Raw genomic sequence first — 17,203 nt, 5'->3', positions numbered from 1 at the left:
CATGCCCTTCTTATGGACTTCTCATTGAGGCAACTGGTTGGCAGACGCCAGGATACTGGACTAGATTGACCTTTGGTCTGATCCATTACAGCACAAACTCTTCTTAGATTTACAATACAGTGAAGTACCAGTAGATTATCTTGATACCCAAAATCAGAAAAGGCAACATAAGTTTCTACAGCATAGTTAGTAGGATAGTTATATAATCCTTCAGTATTGTAACCATCCAGTAAGATAAAATGCAAGTATATGGCGACCCTCTGTATCCACTGGATCCCTGCAGATGCCAAAATCCACAGATAATTGAATCCACAGATTTTGGACCCTTTAAAATCTCTGAAGATGACCAGAACGATACTCCGGTCACATCCAGAGGTTCTTCTGAGGCCTGCAGAGGCTGCACACATCCACCTATGGCCTCTCTGGCCCTCAGAATGCCCATTTTGGGCAAAAAAAGTCCCCAACATCTTATGGATATTGGAAGTGATGTTCATATGCATTTAAAAGGCATTCTGAGCGCTAGGGAAGCTGCTGTGGGCATATAAATATAACCATAAAAGGCATTTAAAGTCACTTCCAAATTTCACAATAAATTTTTTTTTGCCTAAAACAGGCCTCAGAAACCCTCCAGATGTGACCAGAGTGCAGCTCCAGTCACAGTCAAAGGTTCCAGGTGGGCCTTTCCCACAAGTGTGGAACTTACTGAATCCATGGATAACAAGGGCCAACCTATATTTCCTTTCTACTGTCAGTTAAGTAATCACCCAAGATCCCCATTTCCTATTTTCTAAACCAATACATTGCTTACTTAGCCATGCTGGACTGTACTGCAAATAGTTTTAACTATCCTTACCAAAAGAGAATCACCAGTTTACATGGTTAATAAGGCACAGATATGTGTCCACTTGTATAAACTAAAACAGGGGTCTCCAAACTTTCCAGTACAAGGGCCACATCATATATTTTACACAATTTTGCAGACTGGGAAAGAGTTTTGTAAATGAATGAATAAGTTCTACTTGGATCTTTTTTGTAATCAGCATGATACAATTCAGACCAAAACAGAAATGGTTCAATCTGCAGATTTTTGAGGGACCTTTGAGCCTCCAAGGGTGACCAGAAGAGTGCTCCGGTCGCCTCCAGAGGCTTTCGGATGCCCAAAGAGGCCTCAGGCAGACACACACAGCCTCTCTGGGCTTCAGAAAGCCTCTGGAAACAACTGCAGCACTGCTCTGGTCCCTTTCAGAGGATGCAGAGGGACCCTTATGGACAGGTTCAGAACCCAAGGATGAAGAACTCCATGATTTCTGAATCTGGATAACACAGGCCACCTGTATGATAAGTAAAAATGTCAAACAATAGCAAATGATTTGCCAAAAACAAGTTGCTATAGGCCAGATAAAATCTTGTGGCAGGCCACACGTGGCCCCCAGGCCATAGTTTTGAGACCACTGCGCTAAACACTGTTAAAAATAGTTTGGGTCCAAGATATCTGCATTCCCACTATCCAGTTTGGGACCATCAACTCTCATTCCAGATTCAGTACAACCATATCTTACCATTTGGATGCCATATTTCTGTGATAAACTTCATTTTTGGCGGCCTGAGTGGATAGTCCTTTGGGAAAGTAAGGTGAGCCTTGAAGACGCCACCTTCACTGGAAGAATTAAGAGAATTCTCAGAAACTGGCCTTTGAAGTATCAATGGTTTAAAATTCAGCATAGTAGAAGATCAATTATCCAATTATCTAAAGTGAAGCTGAGTCATCACTTCTTAGCACAATGTAGCCAAGCACTGCTAGTCAGGACCTCAGTGTCCAAGAGAGGAGTAGCTGATTAAATGGTTGAGTAACATGTGTGACAGCAAGTGCTTATTCTGGTGTTTTTGTGGTAATTTTTACAGTCCAGAATATGCCTCAAGATGACTGTTTGTTAATTGCTTTTAACTACTTCCCATCACTTTGGTGACTTTCTCAGTTAAAGGCAAAGAACTGCAGCTTCCTGTCATGATGAATTTACTTTGCACTGAACCCGGGGGGGGGGCAGGCTAGGTGACATCCAAGATTCATTTCTAATGTTAAATCTGAAAGTTGCTCTACTTTGGATGGCAAAGAAGCACACGAGAAATAACCCCACATATGGAATAAAGAAAAGCATCAGATTTGAGTGCGTGTCTGACAAAATACTTGTTGCCAAGCAAATGTTGGGGAGCCACCTGCACTCTCTATTAAGTATGGTGTGACCAGCTTGTTGGCTGTATGCCCAAGATAGGTGTTGAGTGCATTAACACTAGGACAAATGCTAGTGCTTCTCTTCAAACAAGAACAGGGCCATGCATAACATGTACTTTCATCAATATCTCCTTTGTGGTCAAGTACAAGCAAGCAATCTTATTTCTGTCCTTGAATTCATGTCTAGGGTGTTTCTGCACTCTCTAGAGAACAGTATCACCTTTTCTAGGTGTCCATTCTTTCCAGCACCTGCTATTTTTCCAAGTTTCTCTATGTGTCCCAATGTGTCAAAGCAGATTCATCTGTTTTTTTCTCTTTTAATTTTCTATAGGGTCATAAGCACATGCTTCCAGGATGCTTTTTTTTGGGGGGGGGGGGTATAGGAGCCACATACCATCAGTGCATTTAAAGCTACAAGGCTCCTTTGGTGTAGTCAAGGAGTTTACAAAGACTAGACTAAATAAGCTAGACTAGAGTATGACATGGTTGTTAAGGTTCAATTTCCTAGCATGGCATTTCACTTCACTGCCCAGAAGCCAATCCACTTTTAATGGAAAAAGGCATCTGTGCTTTTAATATATCATTTACATCCTGTCTTGCTTCTGTGAATTTAAGGCAGCAAGCACAGGGTTCCTAATTAGTCCTCCAAGCTAGGCACTGATCAGACCTGCCCAATTTCAGCAAGGCACCTTATATCATGTGCTTTCACACCATGCCCTGGTCCTAATGATGTCATCACACCCAGCACTTTAAACAGTGTTTGTTGGAATACACCTATGCAAGAGCTTTTCCATTTATGGCAACAAGGCTTGTCATATAACATGGACACTACGAAGTAGAATGGGCATGCCTTCCATGAGAATTGAATGTAGGAAACATAAGATGGTTTTCAGGTATGGAGAACACCTCCCCAAGATTTATGTACCAGGGCAAGTCTCCAGTTTTCACTTGCAACTCGATCCATCTTAGACCAACAGGAGAGAGGAGACTAGAATTTCTTATGTAGGTCTCAATCTTCGTTAGCAAAAAAGAAAGCTTGCCTTTCTTGAAACATTTATCCTTTGCCCTCCCAACCCTACAGGGGAAGGCTGAATCTGGGCCTTGCTATAACTTTTGCACTGGCTGAATAACTGGCTGCAAGCAAGTCTCTTAATTGTAGTTTGCAAGGAAACAGAAGAGGCAACTAGCTTTGCTTGCAACTATACAATATATTCTGACTACTAGGCCATCCCCATTAGACAGGAGCAAACAGTATCCAACGATTGCCACAACCAACAGTAGTTTAGTATTTGGTTCCTGAAATGAGGCACTAAGCCATGATTTCAGTAAGATCAATCAGGTTATTTTCAGAAGAGCACAGAAAACTAGTTAGATGAAATACTCAAGCAGCAAGATTCTTAGGCTGCTAATGATACTTACTACAGTGTATCTGGAGGACCAATAATAAGGACTTCCCATCGGTAAAGATCATTGTCATCTATTAACCCTGCTGAAAAGCCTTCCACTGGGTTTTTGTTGAGCTCTGTTGTAAACACACAGGAAAAAAAAAAGACATGCGGTTATAGAAGAAAATAAAAAATAATAACAACTAGGTATTTATATACCGTCTTTCTGGTCATCAGATTACTTCTCTGACTTTATTCAAGGCGGTTTACATAGGCAGGCATTTCTAAATCCCTCAAGGGGATTTTTACAATCATAGAGGTTCTCTCTTTCAAGAACCAACAACATTTCAGAGTGGATCTTCCTGGTTTGGTCTCACTTCTGGCCTTCAGTTCTCCCACACAGGCCGACAAGCAGCTCCATCTCTCACATGGAGGGCAGCCAAGACGCTTCTTGCTCACACCGAGCAGGTGGAATCACTCAGCTCGGCTTGTCAGCTGCTTCAAGGTCTCGCCATTCTCAGCCGTTCAGGGAGCTGCCGGTGTCCTCGAACTGGCGACCTTCTGATGTTATGTTCAGGCTAATGGAGGCTCTACCCTCTAGACCAGATCTCCTGCCCATTAAGAGGCAAAGTTTACACTTTGTGCTTGTTATGCCTTATGCTTCACTCATAATAAGTAGCCCATCAGCTTCTAGAGCTTGTTCAAGTGCACTTGAATTTGGTACTCTACTGTACCATGACACGTTTTCAAAGTTTGCTCATTTGGTTAACAAAGTTCATATTCTAGGATCTACCAAATGCCCAGGTGAGAAAGCTCCCTGAAAGTGAAGTCGTTCCTATTCAATCACTTCTGCCTTGTTTTCAACAAGCCACTATACCACCCATTTTCAACCACTGTGCCTTGGCACACTGGTGTGCCACAAATGGTCCCCAGGTGTGCCACGGGAGTTTGGTGGTCATTTATTAATAGGACCATTGGGGATATGAGCCCCCCACCAACAGAAAGGTATGCCTTGTCAATTGTCCAAAAACTGATGGTGTGCCTTGACAATTTTAGTGCCTTGTCAGTGTGCCATGAGATGAAAAAGGTTGAAAATCACTGCACTATACTGACCTGTTGTTGGACTTCTCCCCCCATGACTATGATTTTAACAGAACCATTATGCTATATTGCACTATTAATCCTAATGAAACATGAAACAAGCAAAATGGCAGCAAAAAATCTGCTGACATCTCTTTACTTTTTCAGCAAAATCACAGTACCTTACTAAAATTAGAGAAAGAGCAAGGTGTTTGTTAAACTCTGTTGGTCCAAACTACTAATCACCCAACCATCAAAAGCAGATGCATCCTACACATTACTTTGAAATATAAAACAGTTCCACAAGGACTGCTGATGTGAAGCTTGAGATCTCGCATGAGCACTGCACAAAAATCAGTTCCTACTGTGTTATGGAGAAAGCCAACATGAAGCAGCTAGGAAACATTACATCCCTAATTCTGGCCTTGCTATCTGTTCCCCAGACTGCTCCTGACCCAAGAGGTGAAATTCTAAATTGAGATCAGTTACTGCACAATCCTAAAACTAAGTAGGTGCCCATACAGAAAGCAATCAGTTATGTCTTTCTGACTAGTTACATCAACCTGAAGTTAAATCATCACCACACCAATCCATTTCCGTTTCATTCTCCTTGCTCTTAGTGACTTATGGGAAACCAACTTTTATTTAGCAAGAGCATTCTTAATTGGCCATGCACTTGGTTCAGATCTGGAGTGCAGAGAGACTTGTTTCATGAAGTAATTTAAGAAGCTAGCAAAAAAGTGTTCACAACCAGAAACTTCAACAAGTGAATGACTGAAGTCAGTTATTTCTCAAAAGGCATTTGCAAATATTTCTTTTTTCAAAGATCCCTACAGTGTGGAAGCACAGCTATGTATGAACTATTCAAACCACAGTGTTAAACTTCTTGATCTTCATATAATTCCAAGGAATTACACCCAAGTACTTGAAAGCAGGGTGCACATGAAACAGGATCAAGAAATCTGGGGAGTGCAGTAAAACAAGCTGCCAACACAACTGTACAGTATGAACATGCTAATTAGTGCAGAACACAAAATTAAATGGACCTCACACACAATTATAGTCCCCAAGCCAAAAATCCATAGCATGGGTATTCAAAGAGGAGACAGAATGCAATGTCTTGCATCACAACCGTACTTGGCATTTGTATAGTAGTTTTAAGTGCTCAAATCATTTCACACCCATCATCTTGTAATCCTTACAACTCTATAAAATGAGTATTATCCCCATATTTCAGATGGGGGTGGAAGAGATGCAGTTTGCCTAATGCAAGTGCATGGCAGAGTCTTAGTCATGGCACTATACCATCGTGCTAGGATTTCAGCATAAACCAGAAATTCCTACAGACCAAGCTGTCATGTTCAAGTTTAGTAAAGGAGACTTTGCAAACTTGCAGATGTCACTGGGTATGTGAAGAATGACGACAGGCTGCAGACACAAGGCAGAATTGTGTCATAGCATTCTACCAAGGTTTTTTATTGAACTGTATACTCCCATGCAAGATTCATAGGCTAAAACCTACATTATACTCATCCTACTTCCACAGACTTGTTTAGGTTACTACCCACCCAGAAGCCAACACATATCCACATGCAATAGGAACAGCTTATTGTTTCCCCACAAATAAAGTTCATCAGTACATTGTGTGGGACGTCTGAGTCAAGGCTTCTGCAGGATGAGGAGGATTTGACAGTTGTGTTAAAGGACAAAAGCAAAATAAGGCACTGACCCAATTGGATGCCATCCCCATGTTCCAGGTTTGCAAAATTTAGCAGCTATGTAACTGATGCTATGGACATAGTCCAAGACACAGTAGAGGAGTTTGCCTTGCCAGCAGAGGCAGCAAACAGAAGGCATATTTTAGACTGAACAAAACATTTTGCCACTCATGCTCATGTTTGTATACTCTGCCGATACTCAAGTTGCTCCCTCCACAAATTAATCACATTCTGCAGAACTCTGTCTTTAGGAACTCATTGTTTTGCCCCCTTTGAGTTCGCTACAACCTAATTGTGAACTTTGGAAGTTAACCCATCTGAATGTAGTGCCTCCCCTTTAGGACAAGTACAAGTCTTGCCCCAAGCAGGGTGCCTGCTGCAGTCAAGCAGAGAACTGCCAACGCAACATACATCTCAAGACCTTGCCTGTGTGTGTGAGAAGGTTATGGTCCAAAATGGAAAACTGACTCATTCTGCTAATAGCATTCCCATTTGCTATACCAAGATGGCACTGCCAAGAACTGAACACCAAGTAAACAGTTTTGACTGCAAACATAGATCCTGCAACCAATTTATGACATGGGTCATCAGCATACATAGCTACTTCCACAAAGACTACGCTACCAGCCAAAACAGATTCTTTTGTAAAGCAGAGCATGGGCTATGGCTGAAGTTCAAAGGCATACCAAGTGAACAGCATTCCCCTGCTTGTGGACTCTGCTTTAGAAAGAAAAGCCTCCATACAAGTCCAAGTGAGTCAAAAGCAGCACCGTCAACAAAAATGACTAAGCAGGAAGAACCCTATGGCTAAAGGAGCAGCTATGTATAGCATCTCAACTCTTCAACCTGCTTTGGCAGTCACAGGGTTTCCCAGAAACCCATCTGCTTGAACACTACAGAAACAAGCAAGTTCTTTGGGTGACATAGGTTGTTTTTGCCACCATCCTATGTTTCTATATTCACCCACAAGTCAATTGGATACATTGGGGATTACTTTTATTATTATTATTATCAACAGTATTTATATATCGCTTTTCAACTAAAGTTGAAAACTTTTATGTGAAGAATTGCAGTGTTAGTAAAGCCCCAAGAAACATTACACATTACAAGTTTAAAGAATCAATCCAAAAACTTGCCATCATGAATTTTTATTCTTGCTGATCATGCTCTGTTGTCCAAATTGGATTTTAAACTCATTGGGTAGAGTTTCTCTTGTGCTTTGCAATTAATTTTTTGTGACTAATTTTTTTGGCACTATATTAATACAGTAAGATACAGTCGACAGAGCTAATACTTTCAACTAGCTGCCTGTAAATCAATGATGGAAGGCTACATTCTCTCATTCCTTCAAGCTGCAGGCTAAGCTGAAACCAGTATTCCTGCATTATTCACTTTAAGACGAGATGTGGCACACAAATGACTTACAAGATTCATCTTGACCACAAGATTGCCATGAAGTTGGTTATTAGTTCAGTTTTACAGGTAGGTGATCTTGGACATTTTGCTTTCTCAAGCTCTATTCCCTAATACGCCTACCATCAAGCACGGATATGAACCTAGATTACTATCCAAGCCAGTACAGTACTCATTTTGCAACCTTTTCCTCCTTCCTAATAAAAGGACAGCTAATTACAAGCAAACAGTGTACCAATTTGTCTCATTTTAATACACTTTACACCAGGGGTCTCCAAACCACGGCCCAGGGGCCAGATGCGGCACACAGCAAGCCTCTATCCGGCCCGTGCCAACCTCTTATCTCTGGAAGCCTCTGGCCCACTCAACTGAACATGACCAGAATTGTGCTCTGGTTGTGTCTGGAGGGTGTTCTGAGGGCCACAGAGATTGAATGAATGAGCCCATTCTTTCATTTATTCACTCATCTAAGTTCCATATCTAATCTATTTATTTAAATTTTATATTTAAATTTTTTCCCGGCCCTCCACACCACGCCAGCTATTTGATGCAGCCCTCTTGCCAAAAAGTTTGGAGACCCCTGTTTTACACTATTATTCTGTTACAGTGAAAGGACTTACTGACCCTTTCAAAGCCTCCAGTTTTACTGAACTTCAAAACAAGAACCTAACAGTATCCACTAGCTTCTTGCCAGAAAAAGCAAACTTCAAAGATTCAAACTTCCCCCACAGTACCACTGAACCAAAGTATATATCTTTCCTCAGACAAACTATTGTGCAAAAGAACAGACAGGATTCCCCTTCATAGATCAACAGCTGGAACAGAACCTAACAGATAAGAAATCTGAAAAAAATGCATACTGCAAACTGATTCTACATTCCCAACATAGCTAGATATTCTGAAATAGGTTGTGTCAGTGGTTCTCAAACTTTTTAGGGGTCTTATAGGCGTCTACCTGATTTCTAAATAGCAAGGAGCGTGGCTATAATGGTGATTGGGCAGCAGTGCCCCCCCCACCAAGCAGCAACTTGTTTAAGCCTTGACACACACAGCTTAATATGCCTTGTCAGTTTTGCGAACCATTAAAAATCCACTAGTGGGTCCTGAACCCAAAGTTTGAGAACTGCTGGGCTATATATTTCATATTTCACATTCACATCCATGACAATCACTTGTAATAACACAATGTGAAGCAACAGCCTAGCTTATAAGGAGTTGAATTCTTAAAACTATATTCAGAATGCCAGTACAGTTTACTGTTATCCAAAATGCTGCAAGATGGCCTCCCATCAGTATCCAAAGGACCACCATTCTATACACATTCTTATCCTGAAGTGTTATCATTCTTTACCCCAATCATGAATTCCAGGAGTTGATTACCCATTAAAGTGCAGACAAAACAGGTGCAATCCAAAAGCAGCTAGTGGCTGCCTACATACTCAGGTACATAAGAGAAGGAAAAAAGGTAAATCTTCCATCACACTGTGATGCTAACCGAGCATGGTCAGTGGAAACACAGAAGGCTGAGGCAGCAGTTAGAAAAGTACTGCAACACAATGGGTACAAGATAGGAGAGAAGTTAACCTCCTTGAGCCTTTAGCAGGTAGATGTGGGCATGCAATACATTTTGAAATGAGGGGGAACCTTATTGTTTATTAGGCAAAACATAATGAGGTGGTGCTCTTTTAAGCAATCACTTATCAGAAAACATAAGTAACTTTCATCTCTTTCCCCAAAGGTCCACTAATATATGCAGCAGTTCTATCCCATTTCTCATTCTATGAAGAATTATGAGAGACATATGCAGAAGTCCTTCCTGGACATGTGACAGTGAAAACTGCTGCAAACCTACATACTATGATACACATTCACTGCAGATTTCGGTGGTGTTCCAAGTGATCACTGGTAATCAAGCAATACTTACCTGGAGACAATTTGGCAGTGCTGCTGCTAAATGAACCAGTCCTCAGTACTGTATTTGAATAGATATTAAGTGGTACAAGAAGCTAAGTTGGGCAGTAAACATACAGCCCTGCAAAAGCAATGAACCTAAATGGATTCAAACTGGAATGACTACAGCTTTGTGAGAGATTAGATCAGTGTTTCTCAAACTGTGGGTTGGGACCCACTAGGTGGGTCCCCATTCATTTCAATATTTTATTTTTAATATATTAGACTTCATGCTACCATTGTATGTGACTGCATTTGGGGACATGTTACAGATCTGTACTTTTAAAAGGCTACTATGTATATGCTTTTAACAATGATAGCAAATAAGCCTAAGTGTGGGTAGGATTGCAGCCTAGGACTGTTAAATTTTCCTGTTTGATGACGTCACTTCCACTCATGACATCACTTCTGGTGGGTCCTGACAGATACTCATTCTAAAAAGTAGGTCCCAGTGCTAAATGTTTGAGAACCATTGGATTAGATAATTATGCATCTATTTCAGAAAGGACTACATTTTCAATGAAGAATAAGTGGCCATACAAACCATTCTTACCTATATCACATAATGTGTAAGACCAGTATACAATTTCAGAACCCAATTTTGATATCTCTAGTGCAGCGAGCTGAAGGAAATGGTGTTAATGTTTTATTCTTGCTGCTGTCTCACTTGTTCTACACCCTTTCCTGCTCGCTATATCAGGAGCATGGTACATATTGTTGGCACATCATTTAGGAAAAAGGAAATTGATTCACTAGGTTATAATTTTATAGCTGGTTTTTTTTTTTTTTGCCAACATCCTTAAAGCAGGTGATTTGAATATATTTACAACTCACATTTTAAACAACCAGCTTAACAAGTAAACAGAGCACAAGAACCCTGTCCAAGTTCTAGTTTAAGAGACTGAATGAATATTTCCAGGGGCTATGGTCCCCACACCAAATGCATTCAAGGTTCTTCAGCAAACATGGCCAACAAGAACCAACAGAGAGAGGGACAGGGCTAATGTGGTCTGTGCAATGAGAAACCACCTGATTGCTATAGGAACTATACTCTCAGGTGCGCCAACATTTCTCAGAAGCATAGGCTACCTCTGTGACAATTTGCCCTTGCAGGGTACAGAAGGGAGCATAATATTCTGTAAGTTATTTTTAAATCAGAAGGGAAAATACAAGAAGCAATGTGGCAAAGACATTTGGCAATGTACACAGACCAGTCTAACACTTTTGCTAATAGGCTATCAGGAGGCTCCCCTAAACCACCACTGCAGATAGACACATTGAAAGCTACCTTTCAAAAACAACCCTTACAGTGGTGTGTAGTGACTTGTGCATTTTGCACATACATATACACATACCATACTGTAACTAGCAAGTAAAAGTATCCATTCATGCTGTTTTTCTTCCCTTCTGCTCTCTGGGGAGCAAGCAAAACCTGCCAGACGTCCAACACGGATTGTGCTTCCAGATACAGAAGGCATTAGGTCAGCTGAAAAGACTTGGTGGGAGGGACAAAAGGCTGTTAAGATGGTAACACAGCCCTCCTGGAAAGATAGCTCAACAATTTCAAGAAGCAAACCATCCGAGTGACTGGACTAAGGTCCAGTCTCACAGCTTTCCCCCTTGCCAATTTAACAGTAATGAACATTAAAGTACCCATTTCAAAGACAAGAGGGATTTGACTATACAGGAACAGCCATTTGAGTCAACAAGATCATCCACTCATTAAATTTAGTTACTCTTTCCTGTTTTGTCAGTATGGTCTAACCACCAATCGCAGCAATTGTAGAGCAGCCCCAACGACTCAGCCCAAGTCTGCCAAGCCTCCATGCTCACACATGTGCTTGCAGGCATTTTTTTTTTACACTTGGCTCAGCACAGGCCTGCTTGTTTATCTTTCCCACAAGCTAAACTTAACACCACTAGATACACTTCTCCATCTCTGCACCCGTGACATTTCTGCATCGCTGCCCCCTATTTTACAAAACAGGTATGAAGTAACCGAGTTCGACCATGCTCTCCAACTGTGAAAGGAGACATGGACCATCTTACCTCTACTGCCTAGAGGAGGCAGTGTATGCACAACCAAATCCTGCTAATCTAGTAAGCCCCAGTCTGGATTGGGAGTGTGATCAGAAACCAACAGGGAGACAGCACACACACACACTGAGAAGGTACACAGAAGGAAGTCATGAGTCAATGGCTCTTAAGAGAACCCTTTGTAACTTTGTGGGACACATGCCATCTTGGGAAGAACTTGAAACACTTGTAGTCAAGTAAATTATTTGCCCCAAACAGGCAACTTTGACATCAATAGTGACAACTTATACTCCTTACCCACATATTAGTTCCAGAAAAAAAACCGTACCACAAGGCCTTTAAAGTTTCCTTTAGTTGGCATCACCTTGGACTTAGACTATGGCCTAAATGTCACAATTTTTCTTTATGTAAACTTGTTTTGGAATAAAGATAGTACAAACCAATACTGCATCGGTATTCCCTATTCTGCATTAGGGGAAGGTTACAGGGTGCTTTTATTATTGTTTCCATAGCATAGGTACATGACAGTTGTGTGGACAAACTACAGTCAGCCTATGATGCTAACCAGGCTAAGAAGTTGCCTAATCTTCCTTGTAAGCACACCACTCAGAAGCACAAAGCTTTCTTCTGTTAGGCTGAAACAGCCCAAGGGCAGGACTTACCTGACCCAGAGAGTGGCCTGCCTGGCGAGCACAGAGCTGGGTGCAGAAAGGAAAGGCCTCAGCAGGGCAGGGCTCAGGCCATCAGCCCACTGGGCAGATCATGCATGTGTGTGATGGAGCAGTAAGGTGCAGCCAGAGTCTGCAGGAGCTGTCCTGTCTCCCAGAAGACAAGGTTTATGACCCAGAAGGTCACCAGGCCAAGTGGGTGGAGCCAGAAAGGGATGGACAAAATGAGGCCAGGGGAATGTGAGGGCTGGAGACTAGCCCTAAGAAGGGTCCAGGACCCTGGGAGGTTAGTAGAAGCCCTGTGGCAAGGAGGAATAGGGTGTTGTAAGCCACCACCACCTTTGCTCAGAGGCCCATGAAAGGAAATGGAGAACAATTATGAGGGGGCAGTCTAGGCAGTTGGGGCCAGGCAGCTTTCTATAGGCAAATTCACCAGTGGACTGGTTGTGAACCAGTAGCTGGGAAGGAGACCCAGCCTCCCATGCTCTAGTTCCCCCTACAGCAATGAAGGAACTGCAATACTCGACTGAGGATCTAATTCACCTTCAAAGTATTAGCTTTTCAGTAGTTTTAGAGCTCGTTTCCAGCTTTACTAATGCAAAGTTGAAGGATCAGGTAAGGATTAAATGTTTTGGCTTGGGGTGTATTGTGGCACTACAAATGGATGTGCATGGGAGGGGCTGAGGTAGGAACCTTCCCTGCTTTCTGAGCCTAGGGGCTGACACCACCACTCCTAATTAGAAACTGAAGTAAAGAAGAGGCTGAAATAAGAGAACTAGCCTGGCAGAGAAAGGAATTTTGACAAGCTGTTTAAGAGGATGCTAGCAGAGAGACAAACATGAGCGTATTTCTTGTGTCCCCTCTTCAATTATAGCTCCTGACCAAAAGGCTTAGAACAGTAGATTTTTGTATTTCATAATCCCATTGCCCATCATGAGTTCTTGGAACAAAACTATTAACCCAATGCAAGCCTTCTTGATTTCAATTTTGCAAGACACAGCTTTCAAACTTTGGAGTACGACAATATTTAAGGTGAGAACAGTTCATTTCCTCACAATACTCCAACAGGTACAAAGCAGTTGATAGTATTTCAATTAGTCCGTATTTGGACTTGCACCTCCCAAGAAACAGAACATGTGAAAACAATCTTTCAACTGAGCTACCTTCAATTTATCCAAATACAGTACTTGAAGAGCAGAGAGTTAAGAAGCAGCTGCATTTTTCCAACATGATTAGACAAGCAGTTTAACTTTCAAAGCAATACCAAATCACAATGTTTTGCATAAATGAAGCAGTTGACACTTGTGCCAATATCACAATTTTGGATATAGATCAATTCCCCAGCTGCTTCTCAACAAGAATGAGTTTATATATGCCTGTTAGTATAATCGTTAAGTCTGTCATATAATAATAAATAATAATAACAACAGGTATTTATATACTGCCTTTCTTGGTCTTTATTCAAGACTTTATTCAAGGCGGTTTACATAGGCAGGCTTTATTAAATCCCTTATTAAATAGGGATTTTTACAATTTCAAAGAAGGTTCTTTCTTTCAAGAACGACTACATTCAAGGTGTTTCATTCCAATCTGGCTTCACATTCTGGCCTCCATCCTCCCACGCTCAGAGCAGATGGAATTGCTCGGCTTCAGCTTGTCAGCTGCTCCAAGGTCACACGGTGCCGGTGGCCTCGAACTGGCGACCCTGTGGATGTTATCTTCAAGCAGACGGAGGCTCTACCCTCTAGACCAGACCGCCTGCCTTATATTACAACTAAAAATCTTTATCTCATGCTCAAGATTCCTTGAAGCTTTGTATTAATGCAAAGCAATTTATATTTTATGTCAACACATTCTTGGAAATCAATTATGAACTTAATAAAAATTTTAACAGATCTGTGGAGGTCTTTGCACAATTAAGGATTTTGAGGCAAGGAGCAGTACAGCATGAGGGAAAGACAGAAAGAGACAGTCAGGGGTCTAACTACATGTCATAAAGGAGGACCCTGTTCACCAGCTGCTTCACATCATGAACGCTGCAGCCCTTTTCAGGCACTGCTTCTGGAATCTGAAGTGTACATACATATCCTCATACACATCAGCTTTTTTCCCTTTAAGGTGGAGATTGATAAATCCAGGTTTGATGCCAGGACTTGGATCCCATGTGGAGTTCTGCGCATGCAGATTTAGAAAAGCCAGATAGCCCTGGCAGTAAGCTGCTCTCATCACTGAAGTGATTTACTGAGCTTTAAGGTCTTAAAGCATCTGTTCAGAGCTTTAGCTCAATTTACTGATTCAGCTGCATAGGAACTAGAGATCTGAAGGCATCTAGTGAAATGTTACCTCATCATGGGTTGTATCCTAAAAAACATAAGTTCCATGCATAGCGGCACAACTGCATGCAGAAGAAACCGCACAACAAATTGACAATTTAGCATGTGACACTTTCTGCAACATGTCACACTAGTACAAAACCAATTCAGGATCCTATTCAGATTTTTGTGCACAAGAACCTGTCACTTTGCAAGAACAGGCGCAAAGTTTACAATATAATTCTGTGATAACTTCTGCAGGCCCTTCTGCTTCAAGCCCCATACCCAATTAGAACAAATGCTGTATAGTGCAATCTACAGTCTTCACTGCCCCTCACATAACAAAGCTACACAGGATTTCCATACTCTTTATACTTTTGAAGACACTTTGAAAGGCAAAAGGTTCCTTGAAGCAACACCTTCACTGTAGCAAAGTTAGCAGATGTTTTAACTGTTCTCTCAGTGGAAAGTGGAGTTCATAATTTGAATTACTGTAAATTGAACATTTAAGGAAATTTGAATTGTAATGTGTGGTCAAATCTGGGGCAAAAATGTATGTATATGCAAGTCTCCAGAAGGAGGAGTCTTCATAGAGCTCAACAGATTATAAAGACAAAGGTACAATACACAGACCAGGACAGCAGAAAGAGATACTCACTTCCCACACTGGCAAAGGCTCAAAAGGGCCAAGGAAGAGCTCCAACATCTTCAAATGCTGCCTCTACTTCTAAAGGGTGGCTGTTTTCACATTTAGGTAACTGGGCTTTTAAAGTTACTTTAGGTGATTGAAATGGAATCTTTTAGAAACTGAATCTTTCAGGATTGCCATGAACAGATGGAGAACAGGATGCTGTAGTGAATTTCACAAAGACTGGGACACCAATGAAAAATTTAGTGGTGAAATACCCTGAAGTCAAGAACACCTTCTTCTAGGAGGCAGTCTATCTTTTAAATGCATCATCTGACAAAGCAAGGCCCTTTGTTTCTCAGCTCTATAAGGGTTGGGATCCATCTACACCCGTTCCATACATGCTGTTGCCCTGCACTATAAAACTGACTTTTTATCCAACAGTTGGATTATAGTCAAACCTAACTTCAAAAAACTACAGTCTTACACCTTATAGTCAAAAGAACACGATTTCAATTAAGCCTAACAGGCCTTCGAATAATCTCAACTACACAATTAGCAATATCACATCTGATACTAAGAATTTTAGAGTACAGGTCCAGCCTTGTTATACACTGATTTTTTTATACCTTGATTTGACTCAACACAAATGACTCCTGCAGATGAGAAGGAATGGGCTGATCCCTGGAGAAGGGAAAAATGCACCCCTTTAAAATCAGTTTAAAAAACTGCTTTTTACTGTTGCAGAGAGACAGTCATACAAGTAATTACATGTATAACCCAAGTATCCACAGATTCTTCTATCTCAAAGCTGATGAAAAGGGTCCTTTAAATTATTTATTTATTTATTAGATTTGTATTCTGCCTTTCTCACTGAAGGGCACCCAAGGCAGCTTAATTAAAGGAAAACAGTGAAATAGTCAGAGAGGGCAGCCCACTGCCAATCAATCATTCTCTGTAGGCTTCACTCCTCCCTTCCCCCTGAGCATGTGAAAGAAGGTTAAATGGCAGTGATTATCACCTTCTGCATTCTTCCCCCCCCCAGGGGGGGCTCCAGGTGAAGGGAGGGATTGATGGCCTCTGTGTGCATTTCAAAAGGTCAGCAAGGCTGTTTTTAAATCACCAGAGGAAAGAGACTTTGTTTTTTTTAATTGATTTTGCTATAGTGCTGTTTTTTGCCATCCACTGGGTTAAACCTGGGAACAGGTTAACTATACTCTTCCAGGAGAGGATGTTCTATTTAGCCAACTAGCAGAAAGATCAGCTTAGAACAGTAGTAAACTAATTCCACAAGATGTACAGAGATCTATCATGAAAATACCAGGTGGGTTTGTTTTATATTTTTTACACAAATCTTGTTGTACCTTCCAAAATGTGTTTGGTTCAGCAGTATTCCCTAGCTGTGTTCTCCAAGCTCTTTGCTCTATAGCTGCAAAATATTTTAAGCGTGGAAGACAAGAAAACATTCACCAGATGCATAGAAATTAGACTGACTTTTTATCTATACGTGCATTGCCTATGTAACAGCTTTCCACCAGAGTTGTTCTAAACCAGCTCCAGGCATATTTGTGGGAGTCCTTTTATTGTATTGGCAACCTTCAGTCTCGAAAGACTATGGTATCGCGCTCTGAATGGTGGTTCTGGCACAGCGTCTAGTGTGGCTGAAAAGGCCAATTCGGGAGTGACAATCCCTTCCACACTGAGCAAGTGCAGTCTGTTTCTGGCCTGTCTCCCTGGCTATGGGCCTTCCTTCTTTGCCTCTTAGCCTCAGACTGTTGGCCA

At 41.5% G+C, this 17,203-nt stretch overlaps 1 protein-coding gene across 1 annotated transcript in view; it reads right to left on the bottom strand.

The window, feature by feature from the left end:
• UBE2G1 (ubiquitin conjugating enzyme E2 G1) overlaps positions 1-17,203 on the bottom strand; it is a 32,011-nt gene that overhangs the window by 8,144 nt on the left and 6,664 nt on the right. Inside the window, exons 2-3 of the mRNA XM_066635494.1 lie at positions 3,650-3,752; positions 1,560-1,657 (exon numbers count right to left, since the gene is read on the bottom strand). Of these exons, the coding sequence (XP_066491591.1) occupies positions 1,560-1,657; positions 3,650-3,752 (201 nt within the window). The remainder of the gene's footprint in view (positions 1-1,559; positions 1,658-3,649; positions 3,753-17,203) is intronic.

This window comes from Tiliqua scincoides, chromosome 8, assembly GCF_035046505.1.
Source record: "Tiliqua scincoides isolate rTilSci1 chromosome 8, rTilSci1.hap2, whole genome shotgun sequence".
Taxonomy (NCBI): domain Eukaryota; kingdom Metazoa; phylum Chordata; class Lepidosauria; order Squamata; family Scincidae; genus Tiliqua; species Tiliqua scincoides.
This window is presented reverse-complemented; position numbering and strand designations above follow the sequence as displayed.